At 35.6% G+C, this 25000-nt stretch overlaps 1 protein-coding gene across 2 annotated transcripts in view; it reads right to left on the minus strand.

Annotated features, from left to right (window-relative positions):
• The window catches only part of LOC135215408 (uncharacterized), a 1081448-nt gene that overhangs the window by 1024174 nt on the left and 32274 nt on the right, over positions 1–25000 (minus strand). For both annotated transcript variants that reach the window (XM_064250012.1, XM_064250013.1), the window contains exon 2: positions 15570–15665. In XM_064250012.1, coding sequence (XP_064106082.1) covers positions 15570–15641 — 72 coding nt within the window. In that variant the 5' untranslated portion in view covers positions 15642–15665. The remainder of the gene's footprint in view (positions 1–15569; positions 15666–25000) is intronic.

Consider the following 25000-nt stretch of genomic DNA (forward strand, 5'->3'; position numbering starts at 1 on the left):
AGTAAATCCACAGTAATATGTCTGTTTGAATTTGTTACCTAAAATATAGATAAAGCAGAAAGCTTTCGATGACTTGCACGGTCTTCTTTGACAAGGATTGACAAGATTTATATAGCTTAGATAACAAAATCAAACAGACATATTACTGTGGATTTACTTTCCCATTTTATTGATTCATGTAATTACGAGATTTCTTTGGATGGTTAGATTATGACGTTGTTGCAAAACAAATAAAAAATTATGTTGTTGCTGATAATTCAAATCAGCATTATCCTGCCTTCGTTTAAAAAGTTGAATTGCTTGTTCATCTTTTTTTTTCTCTCTCAAGAAACTGTAGAATGACGTCATAGACTTATATTACTTATCCACCACGCTTCAGGTTAGCGTGATACTGTAGAGAAGTTCGGTCTCTCCCCCCACCCCCTCCTCGCCAAATCAGGTCAAGGCGCCCTGGGATAGGTTAGGTTAGGGCGCATTTCCCTGCCCTTTCAAGTATGCCTTTGATCTGCTTCCAAGCAGGGCGCGACCCTGTATTATTGGACGTCTTACAAGGAGAGGGGAGTTTCGCTGAACAAATTATATATTGGGGTACTTTCATATTAAGACCTTGGAATGTTTCATTTAAAAATGAAATAGATTAAAATAAAATAAAAAAATAAATTAAAAAATTCTGGAAAGCTGCCCTCTGTTGATATAAGTCGAATATCTCATTTAGTAACGGACTGGAATATATACTTCAGGCCAAAGGCCAAGCGCTGGGACCTATGAGGTCATGTAACAGGAGGAAAACCTCGCAACTGCACTATGAATCAACTGTTAGGAGAAACCGGACAGCAGGATCGAAGAAAGATAATATGAATGGGGTTACAGAAAAAGGAATGGAAGGGGTTGCAGCTAGGGGTCGAAGGGACTCTGCAAAGAACCTGTAGTAATGCCTACAGTGCTTTCCGTGAGGTACACTGACGGCATTACCCCCCCACCACTTCACAAAATTGTATGCGATATAACAATAATTACCTCTGAGACATGTTGCGGACACAATAAGACATAAATAAACAGAAATAAATGACATAAACAGTTATAAATGACATAAATGAACAAATATAGATGAAAATATATCATCTCTGTGAAATTTTCTTGACGGAATTAAAAGAATTGCATTTTCAATACACCTTCCCTCACACCCTACCATCATTCGTGACATTCGTTAATCAACCGCTATCATTCTTCGTCCATCATGGCTGAAATTCATTTCCCACTCTTTAATCAATCTCAGGACTTGCTATTTTTGAAATTCCCTTCAACGATTTAATGATCCATCGTCGGTAAATATTAGCTTCTCCACACTACATCCATTAACTCAACTAGGCCGAACCTATAATTATGTGGTCTTTTCCCTAACTAGTTTCATATATATATATATATATATATATATATATATATATATATATAAACACACACACACACACACCACACACACATATATATATATATATATATTATATATATATATAATTATATTATATATATATATATACACACACACATATGATAATTTAATGATCAACCGAGCGAAACCCACATTCCACTTTTGTTTTTCCCAGAAAAACCAAGAGAGACTTTTCCTTTAACAATGTGAAGAATTATCAGTAAAAACCGTTACAAATAACCGGAGCATATCGGTTCATCGCCTCTCCGCAGTTGCACCCAAACCGCGTTCGCCTGAAATAGCATCTCCCTCTCCCCCCCCTCCAACCCCCTTTAGCCCCTCCCCCCGCGAAAAAGCATCCCAATTAATTCAAGAGCAGGATCCCTCGAATCCAGTGGTACCAGAAACACCTTAAACCAATGGTTTAGGAAATCATTCTCATGTGCGGGGACAGAGAGAGAGAGAGCGGAGGAATTTTAATCCTTCAATTTTTGTTCGCATTATCAAGCGAGCGCTGATGGCGGTAGGCCGACGCCGACATCCGCTCCATTAAATGGTGGAGTGGAAAAAGCACCTCATCATATGGAAAGAACGAGGAAGGAGGAGGGGTTGGGGTTGGGGTTGAGGGGGATGGAGGATGGGGTGGGATATGTAGAAGGGAGGATAACCCCGCTAAAGAAACTGGGGAGAGAGAGGAGATATTGGTTCATCTCTCTCAAATCGATTTCTGATTTTCGGAGAAACTCTGGGTCCTGAATAACTTAGCGGAGACCCCCGATGCTGCAGATATACCACACACACGCTGTCCGTCCATATTAAACAGAAGTAGATCTCTGAATGGGCATAGCTTTGAATATTCTGTTTCACTAGACTGTTCTACATTTTCTTACTAACACGTCGTGATTTGTGGTACTCTGAATAAATTAATACTTCTCTATTTATTTTTGGTCTATGACCGTCATGCTGTTCGACTGAGTGATTTTTATAGTGTGGGGTTCCCGGTTGCATCCTGCCCCCTTGAGAATTCATCACTTTTCTCATTATGTACACAGTTTCTAGTACCACACTCTTCTGCACGAGTCCTGGAGCTACTTCGGCATCATGTTTTTCCAGGTTCCTAGCCAAGGATCTTGGGATCGTGCCTAGTGTCCTTATGATTACGGGTATACAATTTCCACTGGCATATCCCATATCCCTCTTATTTCTATTTTCAGGTCTTGATACTTAGCAATTATTATTATTATTATTATTATTATTATTATTATTATTAGCTTTCTATCCACCCAGCTCCCTACTATCTAAGACCCAAAATCTACGAAGTTAGTCATACATCCTTCTCGTCTTGACATTAATAAGTAAGCTGAAGTCTGGTCTCACATTGAGAAGCACACTTTCAAAATACTTCGTATAGCCTTGACATTTAAAAATCTCAGTCTCGTCACTTTAGGAGGGTTCGAAGGTGGGGACGAGGTCCCCCCGCCCCAGCCTCCACCCAACCTCTATCCAACGGAATGAAGAGTATTGATAATCTGAATAAATAGCCACATATCTTAAGGTCATTTGTCATCTTCTATGCAGAGCGGAATGTGCCTAATTTGAAATGAAGGACGGGGGCATTCATTTGAGCTTCGTAAAGTTGGCTTCAAATAGGAACTGGCAAGACTTAGCATAGGTTTAAGACTATAGGACTAATCTAAGTTCAAGACTATAAGGACTAATCTAAGTTTAAGACTATAGGAATAGCCTAAGTTTAGGACTAGTCAAAGGACTAGTCAAAGTTTAATATTATAGGACTAGCCTAAGTTTAAGACTATAAGGACAAGTCTAAGTTCAAGACTATAGGACTAATCTAAGTTCAAGACTACAGGACCAGTCTAAGTTCAAGAATAGGACTAGTCCAAGTTTAAGACTGTAGGACAAAGCTATTAATTTTTCGTTCTATTTCAATTTCTGCTAGAACTTTTCGTTCTAGTAAATCTGAAGATGCTCTTGCTTAGGAGTCAAATGCAGACGCACTACAAACGGAGAGATCTCAGTATCTACAGATTTTAGAAAATCAACGACTAAACGAAAGTGAAAATATTCCCAAAGAAAGATTCATACATGCAGAGTATTTCACCAGCTCTTCGTTCGTCGTTGCTTCCTGCTTGCCATGAGAACGTGTAACCTTGAAAACTACCGAGTTTAAATACCATAAAACCTTGCATATATCCCGCTCAGACTTGGAGTTCATAAAGGAGAGCCAAGGGACTGTTAAATAGAATCTTCCGTTTGCCGAAGCATGAGGTATACCTATTCGTACCCCTTGCAAAGAATGTGGAAAGTATCTCGAGTTAACTGTGCATGCATCACTGCTTCTGGTACACGATTATACACGAGCACATAAACACCATGTGCGTGCGTGTGTGTGTATGCTTGTGTGAGTGTATGTAGAGAGAGACCTTAGCTGAGCGATTAAATGATGAACGTAAATATGATTGTTGCTTTACCTTTCTCAGTGAAAAACTTTATCAGGATGAATAGTTTATTGAGGAAAAATTAAGCAGTTAAGTATATATATATATATATATATATATATATATATATATATATATATAATATATATATATATTCCACACACACACCACACCACCACACACCACACACATATATATATATATATAATCATATATATATATATATATATATATATATATATAATATGTACACAAACTTTACACTTTACTGCGTAACTTTTCCTCAATAATAGAAGGTTCAGATTTACTTTCAAACGGTTCATTTGCTTCTTTTCTATTAGGTCCTTTCATATCTGTATGAATCAGTCACATTCATTCTTCCATCTTGCTTGCTGATATCCAGTACTTCAGGGTTTAGCATGTGTACGCTCTTGTGCTTGTATTTCATCATCAACATCGTCTCTAATACCGTGCAATTTTAAAGACTTATGTGAAATTCAACCATTCGTGTCTTTCGAGTGCTTTCACTACCACCAATCTCCACTCATTTCTAGCTTCCAATCCTATACTTATCATCCTTGGTAGGTCTAGGTCCTCCAGCTTGCAATATCTTGTACTACTTAATACTATCCTCCAGGGAGTGATGCTACTGTAGCGTTCATAAATAGTTGTGCACTCATACGCATGCGCAATGAGTACATGAAACACAAAAGCTCACACTGTAGTCGTCCTCTACCTTATTCAAAGAAATATAATGCTATCGGTTTTTATTAACGTAACCTACCGTGGTCGAGAAAAACACATTACTATGCTAATTCGGGTTTTTTTTCTGCGAAATGGAGCAATGACCATTACATAATAGTGAGCGCTTAACCGTTTGATTTTCTATGTATTTTGTCAGAGATTTATTTTCAGTCACTTTCCATTAACCCGTAAATGGCCATTTATTTCTGTAGTAAATTTAAATGGATAACAGTCAGTGGTACCTATGGGTATACGTCTACCACATATTATGTAATTTAATAAAAAGGCGATACAGAAAAGATACGGTTTACGTTTAACTGCCTAATAAAATTTTATACTAATCGGACGGTAATTAGTGGTTGGTAATTGGAAATGGTGGCAATATACTTATATAAAAAAACAAAGTGATTTGGCTGAATGTAGTTATTGCAGAGGCACTGAATCGGCTATCATGAAACTGTTCAGTATACTGAAATTTAGTAAAAGGCTGAAAAAGTTTATATTAAACAGGTTGAATAAAATATGGAGATCAAACTCAAACTGTGTACAAAAGTAGCATTATATAAAGTCTAGCACGACTTGTAGTGCTATATGGACATGACTCTTGGTGTGACAATGAAACTGTCTAAAAAAAAAAAAAAAAAAAAAAAAAAAAAAAAAAAAAAGTAAATTACGAGTAAAGTACAAAAACTAAATCATGTCAAATGAAAGTTAACATAAAATTACGCAACTTTAAGGTTCTAATAGGAAACGATACTAGTTAACAGATACATTGCAGTGCATCTTCGAAAACCTTTCTCAATAATTTAATAGAAAATATTGGAAAAAATATTCATTTATTCTCCATTAATCTTATTAATTCTATAAATGTTATAAAATAAGTTGTTTTTTACGTGTAAGTGCGAATTTCAAATTTCACCTACACAGTACATTTCTTTGTTATAGAAAACGTCGATTTACTGGGAAACTATGTCCAATTAACGGATTTTAGCACAAATGGCGCTGAAATGCTGCAGCTTTTTTTTTCATATCACAGGCTAATTTCATCTAGTCAATAGTTATAATGTCATTACAAAATATTCAATTCAAACCAGTTTACAACAATGTAATATGCTGCATTTACATCCACCTAGCTATGACTTCTGGTTGGCATTAGTGAATTCTTTATTATCCCCCGAAATCAATAAAACATCATAGTTTCACGAGACACTATCATAAAAAAAATTCAAGATAACCTAAAATATCAGCAATTAATGTCCTTTCCCTCTTTGAAATACAGTGGAAAGAGAATAGCATAGTTTCGCTTTCATCCGTTAACAGAAAACGGTATATAGTTTAAAGAAAACTTTTATTTTAGGGAGACTACAACAAAACTGAGCCTCCGAAACATCTAGCTCACATTGCAATATAATAGCGTTTCGTGGTAACGAGCGAACAAGTTATTACAAAAATCCATCCTATATCATTGTGATTGACTTATATCCTAAACATCCTATAAAAGCACACTGTATAAATAAGAGTATTTTCAAAAATACCTGTCGCTCTCGAAAACGAATCGACAAGGCAACGCACAAAAGTAGAATTTCTATTTAAAAAAATAATAATAATGAATAAATAAATAAACTGACAAAAATAGAAAGTCAAGAATATAGTCATTAATACCCTCATGAAATCTAGAGATGACATGATATTGCTTACTGAGCTGAAATAGAGATATCAAGATAAAATTGAAGATGTTTCGTGATAGGGTAAATTCTTTGATACCAATCATGTTTCCATTAAGATGTAAACATGACGTGCACTTATTTTTGGAAGAGTATGTCTAAAAGTAAGAGATGATTAAAATCACCTTATTCTCTTAATATAATGCAACGTTCTTCATCAAAGGGCTTACAATACATATTTATTCATTCAGTATATACGTAAGGAGCTGTTTTGAAAAGATATAACAATAAATTGCAGCTATGGCATTGCAAAGAATGGCGAATGTAAGAATCTCTTCTCCAAAGGTTTTGGATTGGATATTACTGATTCCTGCCAGGTTTCGCTGCAACAGTAAGTCAGTTCTTCTGAAGATTGAAAAAGAAACCCACAAAATTACTGTGTATATCGTGTTTACTTATAAGTATTTCATTTAATTTTACTCAACACTCGAGTACTTTCAGGCTCTACTTGTGGCCCTTTTTCAAGAGATGTGTAGGTTGTCAGTAATTTTGTGGGTTTCTTTTTCAATTTAACCCAACTCTTACGTACAGGTCAGCATGTTCAAATATACATAAAAAAAAGGCAACAATGGGAAGCCTCTTGCCAAATCAACATCTCTTTCATACCGTTTTAGTGAACAAACATAAAAGAAATAAAAACATGGCCAGATACCAAACAGAACCTCGATAATTAACATAACCACGAGTATTGTACCTAGTAAGTAGAATGAAATTCTAAACGTGGTACCGCTTTTTTTTTTCTTTCTTTTTTTTGAGATCCCAATGGAACAGTGAGAGTCATCTCTGAGGACGACATTGAATAATGACGCCTCTTTGAACCAAGAGCCTTCTGTCAAACTTATCGGGTCCAAATCACGATGAGTTATGACAACATTCTCTGCGACTGCCAAACTCCTGGCACTCACATTTCAAGATGTAGAATACACACACACACACAACACACACACACACACACATATATATATATATATATATATATATATATATATATATATATATATATATATATATATATATATATATATATATATATATATATATATATACATATATATATATATATATATATATATATATATTATATATATATATGTGTGTGTGTGTGTGTGTGTGTGTGTGTGTGTGAGTGTGTATTCTACATATTGAAATGTGAGTGCCAGGAGTTTGGCAGTCACAGAGAAACGGTATGAAAGAGATGTTGATTTGGCAAGAGGCTTCCAATTGTTGCCTTTTTTTTATGTATATTTGAAAAATGCTGACCTGTACGTAAGAGTTGGGTTAAATGAAAAAGAAACCCACAAAATTACTGACAACCTACACATCTCTTGAAAAGGGCCACAAGTAGAGCCTGAAAGTACTCGAGCGTTGAGTAAAATTAAATGAAATACTTATAAGTGAACACGATATACACAGTAATTTTGTGGGTTTCTTTTTCAATCTTCAGAAGAACTGACTTGCTGTTGCAGCGAAACCTGGCAGGAATCAGTAATATCCAATCCAAAACCTTTGGAGAAGAGATTCTTACATTCGCCATTCTTTCCACTAAATAATGCCATAGCTGGAATTTATTGTTATATCTTTTCAAAACAGCTCCTTACGTATATACTGAATGAATAAATATGTATGTAAGCCCTTTGATGAAGAACGTTGCATTATATTAAGAGAATAAGGTGATTTTAATCATCTCTTACTTTTAGATATACTCTTCCAAAAATAAGTGCACGTCAAATATATATATATTATATATATATTATATATTATATTATATATATCATATTATATTTGTAGTATGTATAAACAGGTTTTGCCACGAAGGAAAAAATGAAAAAGCGAGATAGCCGAGTACTTTCGGTCTTGTTCCGACCCTTTACTAAAGGACAAGACCGAAAGTATTCGGCTTTCTCGCTTTTTCATTTTTTCCCTCGTGGCAAAAACCTTTATTTATACATAGCATCACGTTTCATATACTTCGTGATCAAGTTATTCATATATATATATATATATATATATATATATATATATGATATATGTGTATGTATGTGTGTGTGTGTGTGTAAATATTCATCATTAAGCCGATTCCCTCAACAGGGTTGGCTCCATAGAATACCACATCACAACAGACAAATCCACATTCATACTATCTGAGGAGGTTCATCGGAATATATATTATATATATATATATATATATATATATATATATATATATATATGTATATAAATAAATATATTATATATATATATATATATATATATATATATATATATATATATATATATAGTAGGTGTTGTGATAGCAAACATACTTCTAGAGCCTGGTGGGTAGCAGGTCGAGATCAAACCACAGACCTTGCAAATGCGAGCATAGTGCTTTACCTGTGTTTTTTGTGCTTGTATGTGTGTGTATGTTAGAGAAACCGATCAGTTTGTACTTACATTCCACACTTTTTCTACTCTATTTTAGACACGTTCAAACATAACAGAACGAGAGGCAAAATCAACAAAGGGGAACATTTATTGTTTGCCGTCGGTTTCACGCTCTAAACGCTAAAACCAGATACAATACGGTAATCTCTGATTTTCAAACTATACCATTCGTCTTTAACCGAAAATCTGTATAAAAGCGTTAAAAAAAAAATGTTAACGAATCTACTGTCTAGCTGCTGTCTGTCGTAAAGGAATACATCCGTACTTATACAACTCTTCAGCTGCTGTGTCAATGCTGGAGTTTATCGCAAAACTGAGAGAAGCACCTGAGTGTCATCCGTTTAGGTACTAATTCACAAGTAAGTATTTTGGACGGTGCCTGGCCCTTCCGACGTGTCATCCTTACATACATATGCAGAAACGTACGTGCTGTAAAGCGATAAATAAATTAATTTACATGAGATACTGATTCACTAAATCTATATAATACAAAAAATCGGCAGCGCTGAGGGTAGTCTCACTGTGAACAACTAACGGTGCAGAAAAAAAAATCGTCTCATCGAAGAAAATGGGCGAAAGGGAAAAGAAAACGGACTCGAGAGAGAAGGGGAGAGTTCCTTCAATACAACCCAATATGTAAAGGTATGTGTAACGACGCGTATACAGGTTTGTAAGCATGGACGCTCGTCTCTTAACGTATGCGAATGTGTTTATATATTCCTTCCCCCAAGCCACACACCCCTCCCCCAGCCTCACAACCTCGCTGCTGCAGGAGGGAGTGTGTGAGAGCTTTGCTCGTACATTCATGTCTTAAAATCACCGTGTCCTTTCGCTATCTTTAGACATGAATAAAACTACTCAGTACGGGTTTTGTGGTCGAGTTATAAGCACCGCTTGGCATAAATGTAACTGTGAAGATTACACACACACACCACACACACACACACACACACACACACACACACATATATATATATATATATATATATATATATATATATATATATATATATATATATAATGGTATCTGATTCATGGTATCTATCAATGTCACCCCTTGACAATCCTAGATAAATGTTGTCAATATCTTTTTTTAATATGTATTTTGAATGATCAGACAGACAGACATACATACAGCATACATACGAATAAATGTCTAATATTTCATTAACTTCACGTCATTTCCTTTTCACAGTAGCCCGAGAACGGCGCCACGATACCTGCTTGTCCGCAAAACATTCCGCCATCAACAGGAAGTGACGTTTTTCCCACAATCCTCAGCGGAAGTCCTGGTGTGTGACTTCGATCACGTAAGAGTCTCCTTATTCTCCGTCAGAAATCGACCGCGTCCTCACCAGGGTACGAAGGCCAGGGTACGAAGCTGCCAAATGCGGTGTGGGTGAGGGGGGTTACAAAAGAGCGAGAGAGGCTGGAGGAAAAAGTGAGGGGGGGGGGGGGGGGGAGAAATCTGTTCGTGACGTCATGTGATGTCATAGAATACTACGCAAGGTTAGCACTTCGTGGTGGGTCGTCACATACGCATCTTGATCGAGACGGTGAGGCTAGAAAGAGATGAATGGCTTATCCTGTGTGTCAGGGAGAGAGAGAGAGAGAGAGAGAGAGAGAGAGAGAGAGAGAGAGTGGGTGACGTACGCTCTTCTCGTCATTCATCTCAGCCATAATTACCTGACTCAGATATATTTATATGTAATGGGTATGTGCATATGTATGTATATACATAGTAAATCTAAGTATATTGATCTATAAAAAATATTGTAACTATATATTTGTTGATTCTGTATACATAAATGACATATATTATATATGTATTGATTCGTAAAATGATATGTAATGATTCGTAAAATGAACATTAAAATGTATTTTTTTAAATAAAAAAAAAATACTCGACTCACAGTTCCTACTTGAAAAACAAATTGATGTCTGCTAAAGAGAGGATCAAATATTCAACTACTTCATCCGACGAATATTTCCAGAGAAAATCAAATATATTGTTTATTACTAAGAATTTTATTAGATGTGAGGGAATGATTGTGAAGGTTCTAATCGTAGAGGGAATGATATTATAATGCATAATTAATGAGAGAGAGAGAGAGAGAAGAGAGAGAGAGAGAGAGAGAGTAAGGAAGGTTTCAACATCATATTTGTATGTAACAGTGTCAATATTACACGTAAACAGAAAAAAAAAATGAGTAAATAAAAATTACTCATAATCAGAAAATACATCGACGAAGAAAAAGAGAGAAAAAAAAGCATAAAACAAAATAATAAAAGCTATAAAAAGCAAAAGAGAAAATAAGCAAAAATAGGAAAAAATAAGTAAATAAAACTGAAAACTGGGCTTCCCATTTGAAGCGACTAGGTCACCGTGAATGCTGGGACGACGAGGTCAATCAAGGTGACCTCTGGAGGCGCGGAAGGGGACGAGGGACGTCGAGGTCGTCCTGTTGGGGGGAGAGGTGGTGCCCTATGGAGCCGTCTAGGGGTGACCGGATAAAGAATAGAGAGAGAGAGAAAGAGATGTGAAGCATTATTAATAACCAATAAGGGCCTCTGAGTTTTCTAAGGAGTAAAATATAAGATGATACTCTGGAGAGAGAGAGAGAGTTCGCATGCGTAAATAAAGAAAGGAGACAATCTAGACTTTCAATAAATCAAAACTAAAAGCTAATAACAGAAAAGCTTAGACGATACGCAGAGAGAGAGAGAGAGAGAGAGAGTTCGCGTTCGCATACGTAAATAAAGAAAGGAGACAATCTGGACTTTCAATAAATTAAGACTAAAAGCTAATAACAGAAAAGCTTAGACGATACTCAGAGAGAGAGAGAGAGAGAGAGTTTAGTTCGCATACGTAAATAGACGAGGGAGACGATCTGGGCTTTCAATAAATTAAAACTAAAACCTAAAATGAGATAAGCTTGGGAGAGAGAGAGAGAGAGCATGCGTCAGTGAAGGAAGGAGACAATCAGGAATAAAATCATCAAAGCTAAAAGCTAAATGTTCAGAGAGAGAGAAAGAAGAGAGAACTAAAATCTAAAAAGAGGAAAGCTTGGAGAGAGAGAGAGGGAAGAATTCACATCCCATGGTATACGAAGCACCATGAAAAGACCATGAGGTATTTTGAGCTTTCAAAAGAGTAAAACCGCGAATGAAAATTACAAAAAAAAGGAAAATGATGTAGACAAGAGGAGAGGAAACAGGAAACGCGCAAACAAGAAATTCCCTAGGCCAGGAATCATAACAAAAGACCGAGAGCTTCCAGGAAAATGCTGGAATCTCAGCGTTTACCACGACCAGGGATAAACAATGAGATAACATCTACTGACCTACCCTAAGGAACTGCCTTTTTAAAACATAAAACAATGAATATATATATAAAAAAACAATTTATACTCTCTCTCTCTCTCTCTCTCTCTCTCTCTCTCTCTCTCTCTCTCTCTCTCTCTCTCCAAGCACTTCTCTCTGTGGTTTTTAGTTTTGATTTACTGAAAGTCCAGATTGTTTCATTCCTTCATTTACACATGCGAACTCGCGAACTCTCTCTCTCTCTCTCTCTCTCTCTCTCTCTCCTCTCCTATCTCTCGTCGTCTCTCTCTCTCCCTTTTCTCTCTCCTCTCATACTTTATAGCAAAAGGAATCTATAGGATAAATGACACAACAGGCGCAGACAAGAGAAGACACAAATAAGGTCAAAAGCAGGTCATTTATTCTTGATTATAATGACCTACTTGTTTTAAATGTCCCGTGAATGTATAAAAGGTTAATTATAGAAATGGCTGAAATAACAGTTGTCACAGAGCACCATTTTGAATTAATTTCCCCCCTAATACCATTCTGCTCCATCAACGATATGTAGTCGATACCACACTAAAAGCCTTGGCAATGGGAGTTTATAAGTAACTAATGGATATGCATTAATTAAGCTCCATCAAGTTTTTGCTTACTCGGGGAGTAAGCCTACAAACTACATTGTTGTTGTTGTTGTGGAGGTAAGAAAGCTAAAAGGGTTTGAAAGAGATGTTTCGCGTTAAGTTAAAGATACAGGAATCTTATGAAAGGATATTTGTGATTTATTTATTAGAATGAAAGTGTAGAAAAAATAAATAACGTGCACATTAAACAGCACAGAACATTTTTCTCTAATAAAATATAGCGTATTCATTTTAATTTTTGTTGGTGAAACGACGCTCTATTTGACCTGAGATTTTAGCACGAGCCCCGAGTAAGCTGGAGGTCGGATCTAATAAAACAGTGTATTCATTTTAATTTTCGTCAGTGAAACAACGCTCTATTTGACCGTAGATTTTAGCATGCGCCCCGAGTAAGCTGGAGGTCGGTTCACGCCTTGTTATAGCAGAGTTCATTACCGCTCATCAATGATTTACAAGTAAAGTAGGATGGCAAACATGCCCTGGACCCGGATTGTTCCCTTCATCAAGAATTCTCAGAGAAAATGGTCAGTGTGAAAAAAAGCTAAAAGCATTTGCTTAACGAAGTGAGCGCAGTATATATAGTAGTAGTTGACTGTAAGCACCCGCATGCATGATAATCATGCATGTGTATACGTCTGTCTTTCTCTGTGTCTCACAAACCAACGAGAATCCACAACCTATTCATTTTATAACATAACCAGCTTGCCTGTATTTCCAAATTCAATAAGTCAGTGTTTAAGTAACTGGATAACTGTGGATCTAAATATATGCGGAAGTTTCTTCTGCGCAATGGAGTTTTCTGGACAACGTATAATGCTGTATAAAACCATCAGCTACGACCGGTAGCACTTCAGTTGCTTCCCAGATGTGGCAGTGCGCCCCACGCCTCTGGAAAGCTCTGCCAGGTGCACGATCCATAGCTAACTTTAACTTTCATTAAAATAAAAACTACTGGTGCTAGAGGGTTGCAATTTGGATGGTTGATGATTGGGGGGTGAATGATCAACATACCAATTTGCAGCCCTCTAACCTCTGCAGTTTTGTTTAGATCTGAGGGCGGACAGAAAAAGTGCGGACAGAATAAAGTACGGACGGACAAAGCAGGCACAATAACTTTCTTTCACAGGAAACTAATAAAACACAAGAAGAATAAACACCAGGAATGAAAATAATTCCTTAACTGCCTTTGAAAGCAAAATAAAACTCTGGCAGAGAGAATATCTACGGAGTACTATTCGAGAGGTCAAAACACTTTTAATGAATGAAAGGTCACTTAGAAAAATAAGTTCTCAGCTACAAAAAAAAAAAATATAAGATGAATATTTCCTATAATAATTTAATTACAGACTTGTAGGTACGCATGTATATACGCTTGTATGCTTGCCAAAATGGACGATTTGCTTGAATATTCACACAAAAACACACACGCGCGCTTGCTAAAATCGGGCGCTTGAATACACAAACATACACAAACACACATACACACACACATGCAGGAACGGAATGCGAAACACCAGAAGAGCAGCGCTGTCGTGATTCACAATCAATTTCAGAATAAACATCAAATGGAAAAAAAAGAATAAGCAGTTAAAAAAATACACAAAAAGAGGCCTAAATTGTGCACAAATTATCTGGAATCGCAAACTATTATGAAAACCCGTTAAGAATACTATTGTATTTTATATTTTTTAGTAATGGTAATGGATACAAAGAGATGCATTCTATACTATGTGAAACTGGGGCCCATAAATTGACAATATTTTTTTCATAAAGGACTACAAATTGTTGGAAAAAATCGTCCCCTCCCATACTGAGAGAGAGAGAGAGAGAGAGAGAGAGAGAGAGAGAGAGAGAGAGTCATATGTGTAAGTCCAACAAGGAGCATGAGGTGACAACTGGGACTTGGAGTAATTTAAACCTAACAGCACAAAAAAAAAGACAACAGCAACGCTTGGAGAGAGAGAGAGAGAGAGAGAGAGAGATTAAATTTTTGACGGAGAAACAGGGCAAGAAAATCCAAGGGAAGCAATTTTGTAATTCCCGGCTGACAGCAAAAGAAAATAATAATCAGAGAAAAGGATAAAAAGGGCGAGAAGCAAAATCTGTGTTAAAAGCTTCTCAATGTCTACAATTTAGAATTTAAACTCTACGGGGTCCACACATCATATTTCACTTAATCTTTTCACTTGATATGGAAAAATAAATACATTGGTCCCTACATTTACAACGCCCACCATAGGTATGTAAACCCACCAATTTACGTAACAACGAAAAAAGCCGCTATTAGAAAAAATAAAGAACCTCTACAAGATTAATGCCGATGAAGCAGCAATAACCTTCAGTAAGACTGCCTAATAATAATAATTAATAATAATCTCACTATACTGTAATAGGCGTTATGTCTGTCTGTCCGTCCGTCTGTCATTCAATCACGGCCAATCGGCTGGTCCGATGGGCTTGAAACTCGTCAGGGTTATAGTGGGGACCCTGAGATGGTTTATAATGGGGTTTCATCCTACCTCACCCCCTCCCCCCGACATCCGAAGGGGGTGGGGGTGAGGAGGAATTCCCTGAAATGGTGCTGATTCTGCCCTTGAAACAGGGATGGTCATGCCCGTAGACGTAGTTACTTTACGAATTTATCACACATAATTAGTTAAAAAAAAACATACACTAGCGAGTCACTTATATGAAGTAGCAGATGAATATTCTTTTAGTAAGGATTGGTAAATTGCTATTGATAATAACTGGACTAAGTTCCATTTTCGATACCTCGACGACGCCGAATATCGATTTATTTCTTCATCTAAACCAAAAAAGATCGAAGGTCGTAGGTACTCACCTCTGGGTACCTCTTGAAGGCCTTCACACCGAAGCCATAGCTCTTAACGCCGGCGTTGAAGTTGTCCAACATGATTGCGAGAGTTTAGGGGATGGTCTGTAAGTAAAAAGAAATAAAAGGACATGCCATTACTACTTTTATTCACACACACATGAATGATACTGAACACAAACGCGAAAAGAAATTCAGTAAATAAAATACTACAAGGACATTTGATAACTACTCACTTTTTTTACGAAGGCTAAATGGGGAGACAGATTCATTATCCTAAACCTAATGCATTTTCTTAGTTTTTTATTTTTTATTTTACTTAGACCCTTTACTTGTCTTTTTTATTGACACACACATAATCAGCTTTTTTATTTACGCACGCATAATCATCTGAAAACATATGAAAAAAAAAATAGAAAATAAATAAAAAATCAGTGTGTTGAATCACTCTACATATCTATGTGGTATTAAGCAGGAATTATATATTATCAGTCGAAATCCTGTCGGAATTAGGAACAATCCTGTAAACTACAGAGAGAGAGAGAGAGAGAGAGAGAGAGAGAGAGAGAGAGAGAGAGAGAGAGAGAGAGACTATTTTCACTGAAGTGACTATTTCAAAATGTTTTAGCAAAACCTCATATTATTGTGCTAATTACCGCACCTAAAAAGGCATTAAACCCAGGGTCATGAGTCCCTCGAGGCCTGTTGATAAATTAAAACTGAATGAAATCACGTCTCAAAAGCTTACACAACACAGGCCGGATATATTTAAGTACTTGACTGCTCTGGCCAGCTTCGAAATCTCGACCTAAGGTGACGTTCTAAACTTGGGCAAAATAATTATATGTAATGACAAGACAAATGAATGAAAAATCATGGTGAGAATTAATTTGCTTTTCGTTCTCCTAGTTTTGTTCTGGGGAATGAATAAGCAGATATTACACATATACTTCTAAGTAACGGAATACTAAACTACAAGAAATGAAACAAAAATAATATGCAATAAATTAAATAAAAGATGAAAAAATTATAGTTGAGAAAAAATTAAATGAAAGTCAGGTACCGCGTAAAAAAATCAATGAAAACTTAGGAAACACTATAGCTGAGAATGTTTTTTTCCTTGTTGAATACCTTACTTAATGTTGGTAGCGCGCTTCTATTGAAAGGAAGGTAGGCCAAATCCTTCGTGACCAATCCCTTTTGTCTTCATTCTTTTATCCAATCTCTCGTATTCGTCAATTTTGGGCTTGAAAAGGACATAAGATACCAATCGGCATCGGCCTTTCGTCTCAAAATAATCTATTCTTTTCAAAGGTGTTTCACTCGAATTCTGAGCTTCTGCGAGAATGACAACGATGTCCACTTGTTTTAAAATAGGGAAGCAGTAGTGATATTTCCAAACAGATACTTTGCAAGTCCGCAAATAAAAGTATTTGAAGAATGACCAACATCAAAAAACCGAAAGTCGTCATGTAATGGAAAAGCAAAAATGTTTGCGAATGTGCAAAGGGTTTAAAAGCTTAGCTGGCGACAGAATGCTTTCATATGACTGGCAAACCTTTGGTGAATTCAAACGCTATTTTGCCTTCATCAATAAAAGCGACGATCAGAATAGCCTTTGCAGTGTTTGAACCTGCTTTGATTGATCTGTCGCTAATTATATTTTCAAGTCTTTACCTCTAAAACTAACAAAAGGCCAAATTCATTATTACCAAAGGGTACAAAACGCTACATTAAAATACTACAAAATAAATGATACCAAAGAGAACAAAACGCTAAATTAAAATACTAACAAATTTATAATACCACAGGGGAACAAAACGCTAAGTTAAAATACTACAAAATTTATAATAATACCAAAAGAACAAAACGCTAAATCAAAATAATACAAAATTAATAATACCAAAGGGAACAAAAAGTTTAATTAAAATACTACAAAATTAATAATACCAAAGGGAACAAATCGTTAAATTCAAATACTACAAAATTAATAATACCAAAGGGGACAAAACACCAAATTAAAATACTAAAAAATTAATAATACCAAAGGGTACAAAACACCAAATTAAAATACTACAAAACTAATCATTCTAATGGGAACAAATCGCTAAATTAAAATACTACAAAATCAATAATACCAAAGGGAACAAAACGCTAAATTGAAATACTACAAAATTTATAATACCAAAGGGAACAAAACGCTAAAATGTATCAAAGCTTCATGATATCCCAACTGGCCTTCATGTTTGCAAAGGGACAGATTATGCCAATAGTCCAATAAGTGAGAAAGAGAGGTGACATTTTTGCCCAAGTAGTTCAAAAAAGGATCTGAAAGTCTTATATGATATGACTCTTATTTCAAACCGAATATAGCTGTATATGATTTGATATAAAGCAGTAACATAACTACTTACTCTATACCGAAGTGTTTTTATTGATAAGGTAGGACGGGTTAGGAGAACCTCTCAAGACCACATGACGAAATAATGAGTGTCTTTACCAAAGCATTTCAATACAAATAAAAATAAAAAATCAATACAAAATGTCAATACCTTCTTTTCAATTAGAAGTTAATGTAACGAGGCGTGATCCGACCTCCAGCATGCAAGATTTTCCCCTCACGCGTGAGTTGTAAACATTACCTTCCTAATTACTTACGTAAATTTAATTATGCTAACTCTACGGTCAAATAGAACGTTGTTTCACCGACGAAAATTAAAATAAATATGCTATATTTGATAAGGAATAACATTTCTGTACTGTTTAACATGCACATCATTTTTCACATTTTCATTCTAATAAATAAATCATAAATATGCTATCCTAAAATTCCTGTATCTTTAATTCGACCCGAAAAGCCTTTTTCTGATCGTTTTAGGATTTTCCATAGACCTTTCCTATCCACCCAACAACAACAACAGCAACAAAGTAGTTTGTAGGCTTACTCCCTGAGTAAGCGAAAATTACATGGAAATTTTTATTAACCCAAATACCACATCTGCATAACAATGATCCATGAGAATGAAGCAATACATTAACTACCACAAAGAAAAAAAAAATTTTCTCCACTAATAATAATAATTATAATAAGAAGTATTGGGGAAATAATAACCCCAAAAAGTTAAATCCCTTGGCAACCCAACTTTGCGTCGCCACCCTGGGGTTCACAACCACTGACCTTAGACGCTTGCCTTTGGCTTGATAAGAGGTGATCACGGGAGTCACAACTTTATTCCAAATAAGTGTGTGAGATTTTCATATTGTTTCGTTCACATGTGCAGAGCAAGATAGGAGACCTTAATGAAATGTGCATTAGTGCTTTGTGTTCAACCAACTAATTCTGATAGAACACATTTGACACTAATGTATTAAGCGATCAATTATCAAAAACGAGTTGGGAAGGAAACAGCAAATTTAACTAATTAATTTCTGAATTCGAATTTTAATTTTGGCCTTATTTCGTTGATTCTAAGTATGTGCAAAAAGAAAGATATTTTTGTAAAAATAAGCTTTTAAATAAATGAAAAAACTGCGTAGATGATGAAACAAATAATCACATTGATAACTATTAAATACCTTATGTTGTTCACTGTCCTTCTAATAATTTACCACTATGCCACTTTACTATTATAAGGGAATAAAGGAATGAATAACCGTATCAAATGAAAAATATTATAAGTAACATACTACAGTAAGATATAAATTTGGCTCATTGAATTTTGCTTAAAAAAATGCATTGATCGTGGAAACTGCAGATATCTTAGGTCCAGATGAGCTTAATTTGAAAAATATTTTAACAATAAAAAATATTAAACCACAGCAAAAAATAGAGGCGCAGTGAATTTGGCTAATTGTGCAAAACTCTTGGGAACTACAATGACTTAATGTGAACATTTTCCTGCAATTCAAAACAACATTTTTAAATTTGGCTGAAAATTAAAATTATCTGTTGCCGAAATAATGCAATATTCCTCAAAGTTGAAAAATAACTGTTGCCAAAATAACGCAATATTCCTCCTCAAAGTTTAAAAATAACTGTTGCCAAAATAATGCAATAATCCTCAGTTTAAATAACTGCTGCCAAAATAGTGCAATATTCCTCAGTTTAAATACTGCTGCCAAAATGCTGCAATATTCCTCAAAGTTTGAAAATAACTGTTGCCAAAATAAAGCAATATTCCTCAAAGTTTCAATAATTGATGCCAAAATAGTGCAATATTCCTCCTCAAAGTTTAAAAATAATTGTTGCCAAAATAATGCAATAATCCTCAGTTTAAATAAGTGCTGCCAAAACACTGCAATATTCCTCAAATTTTAAAAATAACTGTTGCCGAAATAAAGCAATATTCCTCAAAGTTGCAATAACTGATGCCAAAACAGTGCAATTTTCCTCCTCAAAGTTTAAAAATAACTGTCGCCAAAATGATGCAATATTCCACAGTTTAAAAGTAACTGTCGCCAAAATAATGCAATATTCCACAGTTTAAAAGTAACTGTTGCAAAAATAATGCAACATTCCCCAAAGTTAAAATAACTATTGCCAACGATTCACGCGACACACGACAAAAAATCAAACCAGCTGGAAGAAGAAGAAGAAAAAAAACTGCGAATGGAGAAATGTCAGAAGGGGAGGAAACTAGACTGAAACCCAGTATCCTGGGATCCTTTCCCGAACTGTTAATCCTTCTAAGGACCGAGGATGCCTTGCTAAGGACAAGGAGAGATTAAGGATGGTGGAGATGGAGTCAACAAGACATATCACTTACCGCGCGTCAGCAGTTGTATCACAACGAGACCACAGACACACGCACAGGAGCCCGTAGTACCACCACTCCGCAACCGCCCTTAACTATCCACATCACCATTACGATCAGCTGCTGCTCCTGCTGCTGCTATCCATCTATTACGGTTCCCCTATTCCTCCCTCAGCTCCTCCTCAACCACACCCAAAAAAAATAAAAATGGTTTGGTGGGAGGAGGAGGAGGGGAGAAAGGAAAAAATACACCACGCCCATTTCGCCACACCCGTCCACCCAGTGACCACCACGCCCACCGGAGCCCATCATCAACGACAACACTGGGGGTTTTCGAGGGATCTAAGCAATCCCTGAGGTCTAATTTCACTTGGAGGGAAGCAGGCGGCCACCAGTCGCTGGGGATTCTCTATTGCTTCGTTCTGTTTCCCGCTTGTCCCCCTTCTCTTGTTTTACGTTATTGTCTGGATCTGCTGTCGTGTCTCATTCTTGTGGACATGCGTAAAAATACGTATAATTTCACATATACGTATAATTCTGTACGTATAATTTTGTGTCAGACTTAATGCAATTACACGGAGGTAAAATACGTACAAGTTTTCGCGAACGTAAAGTAAATATTCCTTAACATAATACAATAACCATATGCTGAGTATGAACATACACATGTATACTCGTACTCACACAATATACAGTAATTGTAAAGGGGTATGTATTCAAACACAGCAAAGCAGAAATATGAGGCTATGACTAAAGTAACTCGAACCAGGTAACGAAAGCAGAAAGTTCCTGGGGAAACGCCCTACAGTTTGAAATATTTTTAAAAATATAAAAAATTAGCCTTATCAATATAATCTTTTAAGTCGTAATCTTCCACACGGGATAACCTATTCCTCGTGGGGTGTCGCCTTTATCTTGATAACAGAGTTGCACTTCATATGAGTTATTTCACTGCGGTTAATCTGTGGATCGATCATAAAGGCTCAAGTCAGTCACCCCATTCAATTTAATAAAGAAAATGTTGTTGATATTGACATGAACGCATATGTGTATATATATGTATGTATATATATATATCTATATATATATATATATATATATATATATATTGTGTGTGTGTGTGTGTGGTGTGAGTGTATATATGTATATATACATACAATATATATTATATATATATATATATATATATATAATATATATATATATATATATATCATATAATATATATATAACACACATATATATGTTATATATATATATATACATATATATATATATATATATATATATATATGTGTGTGTGTGTGTGTGTGTGTGTGTGTGTACAAGAGATAATACTCTTGTAACACATCATCTGTCCATATCTTACCAGTGAACGGGGATACAGAAGGAAGCGCTCGAAATATATATATATATATATATATATATATATATATATATATATATATATATATATATATATATATATATGGGTGTGTGCATGTATGTATGTATTTATTTATATACACACACACACACACACACAACTATATATATATATATATATATATATATATATATATATATAATTATTATATATATATATTATAATGCACGTGTATGAAGTAAACTGAAAAACAATTCAATTTAAATGGGGTTTAGCCTTTCATCTCCTACGTTTCTTTATAATGATGAAAACCAAAAACACTGGTTTAAAAACTGTTAAAAGATGGAATAAATAAAAAAAGAATATTGGAATCCAGAGAGAGAGAGAGAGAGAGACTTGTCAGTGGATGGAATTAACTGTTGGCTCAAAATAAAAGCTGGATTATCAGGTGGTCAATATTTTATTTCAGTCCTTTCCAATTATGATTTTTAAGGCCTATCTCTTGATAGTGCTTGCAGTGTACCAGGTAAGGTCGGGTAGGTATACCAAACGGAAGCAGAGAACCCGCTAAATACACTCCTCCAGACGGCTGATGGTAATGAATTTTGATTATTTAAAAGAAAAATCAACGAATTCCTTTATGATTCCTGGCTACAGAATGCGGAAAAATTATTCTGATTCTAAATTGTAACAACGTAAATGTATAACAGACTTGAATAATATTAAATAAAGACTAAGAAATAGGTCCAAGTTTAAGACACAAGTAGAAATACAGATGAACCGTAAATCTACTTGTACAAAATGTATTTAAAATGTTAGCGATATCAACTCTATTCTCCAGAGCTCAAGATAGGTAGTGCACATACAAGTACAGTATTCCAGGTCATCGTCAACCTGTATTACTGGAACATATTTTATCAATAAAAACTAAATGAAGATCCAAGCGTTTTTGAAAATGATTATCAAGCACATTCTGTACACTTGATGATTTAAGTAGCCTACCTGATAGGGTATGAGCTGTAGCATATTTTTCGATAAACCAGATAAGATTTGATTTTTATTTATTTAGATTTTTTGGCAGTATGCCAAGCACTGGATCAACTAAGGCCATTCAGCGCTGAAACGGAAATTGACAGTAAAAGGTTTGGAAGGCGTAACAGGAGGAAAACCTTAAAGCAGTTGCACTGAAATAATTGTTAGGAGATGGTGGAGAGTAAGATGGAAAAAAGAGAATTTGAAAGGAGATACAGTAAAAGGAACGAAAGCAGTTGCAGTTAGGGGCCGAAGGGACGCGGGAAAGACTCTTAAGTAATGCTTACATTGCACCGAATGAGGTGCACTGACGGCACTAACCCCCTACGGGGCGAACCAGATTAGGTTATGGCTGCTACATTACAAAAACCAAACAAACTTCCAGGTTTTTTTTATATTGAATTTCCAAATGTCTTTGAAAATGCAAAAATCTGCTTATAAGTTTTAACAGTACTTCAGGTAAGTGAATAATCAAAGTTCACAAGCATTCTTCCATACTTGTCACTTACTCGGACAGTAAGCCTACAAGCTACTTTGTTGTTGTTGTTGTTGTTGTTCTGTTGGGGAGGTTAGGAAAGCGCTAAGGAAAATCCTAAAAAGGTCTGAAAAATGGGTTTCGACCTGAGATAATGATGCAAGAATTTTAGAATAGGATATTTATGATTTGTTTATTAGAATGAAAACGTGAAAAATAAATAATGAACATGTTAAACAGTACAGAACAATTATTTCTAATAAAATATAGCGTATTCATTTTAATTTTCTTTGGTGAAGCAACGCTCTATTCGACTGTAGAATTTAGCACACGCTTTCCAATAAGCTGGAGATCAGATCACATCTCGTTTCAGTCTACATCCTAATGTGCATCATTTAAAACTGACACATAATATCAACTCAGTGGTCTGGTTAAACTAAAGTAAAAAAAAAACGCAACATCAAACAACTGCAATTTCCAACATCATAACACTGACGTAGCCTGAATTGTTTCACCAGATACCTTTGACAACTGTACCATAATATACCATAGCCATTCTGTCATAGTGGCACAATAGGCCCCTTTTTAATTCGGATCCGCTTCCGCCTGTTGTCTGTGAAACACTGTTTTGAATGCTGTTCTCAAAAAAACAAAGATACAGCAACTGCAGCCTCTATTGTGATCGTCGTATATTTCCGACGTCGGTCTCTTGAATTCAATAACTTCTTACATGGAAATTCGCGAGCAGCAGGCAGTGAAGTCGAGTCAGCGGGGGGGCCGTCCCCGGGCACCCCCCTAAAAAAAATCATCGAAGGCTTTACAAAAGAAATGCATGAACCTACTAATAATATGGGCACAGCAGGGAGGAAAAGACAGCAGAGGCAGCTAACAAACAACTAAGTGAAAAAAGCCACACATACATAAATAAATAAAATCGAGAACTTAACAAAATAAATTCAACAGCCTAGTAATTACATAGGGACAGCACAGGCAGGAAAAGATAGCAGTAGCAGCCAGCACCAACTAAGCACAAAAAATATAAATAAATAAAAATAAAATAAAAAAAACACACCGAAATAAATAAAATCGAAAACTTAACAAAAGAATTTCAGCAACAAACTAATACATAGGCACAGCAAAGGCAGAAAAAGAGAGCATTAGAAGCCATCAAACAACTAGGCCCCCAAAAATAGTAAACTTAGCAAAAGAAAATCACCAACCTACTAATTACATATGCACAACTAAGCGCCAAAATTAATAAATAAATAAATAGAATCGAAAGCTTTAAAAAAAGACTTTCAGCAACAAACTAATTACATAGGCACAGCAGGCGGGAAAAGACAGCACAGCATCAGTGCTTTTTATCTTCATTCTCATTTCCTGCCAAATCTATCAACGAGAGGGGGGGGGGGGGGCGGTTCAACAGTTAGTAACGACGTAGGAAAAAAAGGACAAAATATCCACACCTCGACATGTACAAGCCTCTCCATTTCATTTTCATTCCTCAAACTTGAGGGTATTTGAGACAACGGCTTTATCTACATCGTAAGTTAATTTCCTGGTATGGAAACTAAAACCACGGAAAAGGTACGCATGTATGAAGAGGCAGGCATCGTCCACGCCCATTCAAGAAACTTCGTGAATAAATTAAAAAAAAAAAATCCTACGTGAACGAAGCTTTAGCCCTAAAATTCAAGATATGAATTTTGATAGGCATTTTTTTCTTTAGAAAAGGTTCACATTTTCAGGTTACAAACGAGGCGACTTGCCTGTTCGGACTATATTGGTATGGAAATAACATACCGTACATTTT

This window comes from Macrobrachium nipponense, chromosome 5 (assembly GCF_015104395.2).
Source record: "Macrobrachium nipponense isolate FS-2020 chromosome 5, ASM1510439v2, whole genome shotgun sequence".
Lineage (NCBI taxonomy): Eukaryota > Metazoa > Arthropoda > Malacostraca > Decapoda > Palaemonidae > Macrobrachium > Macrobrachium nipponense.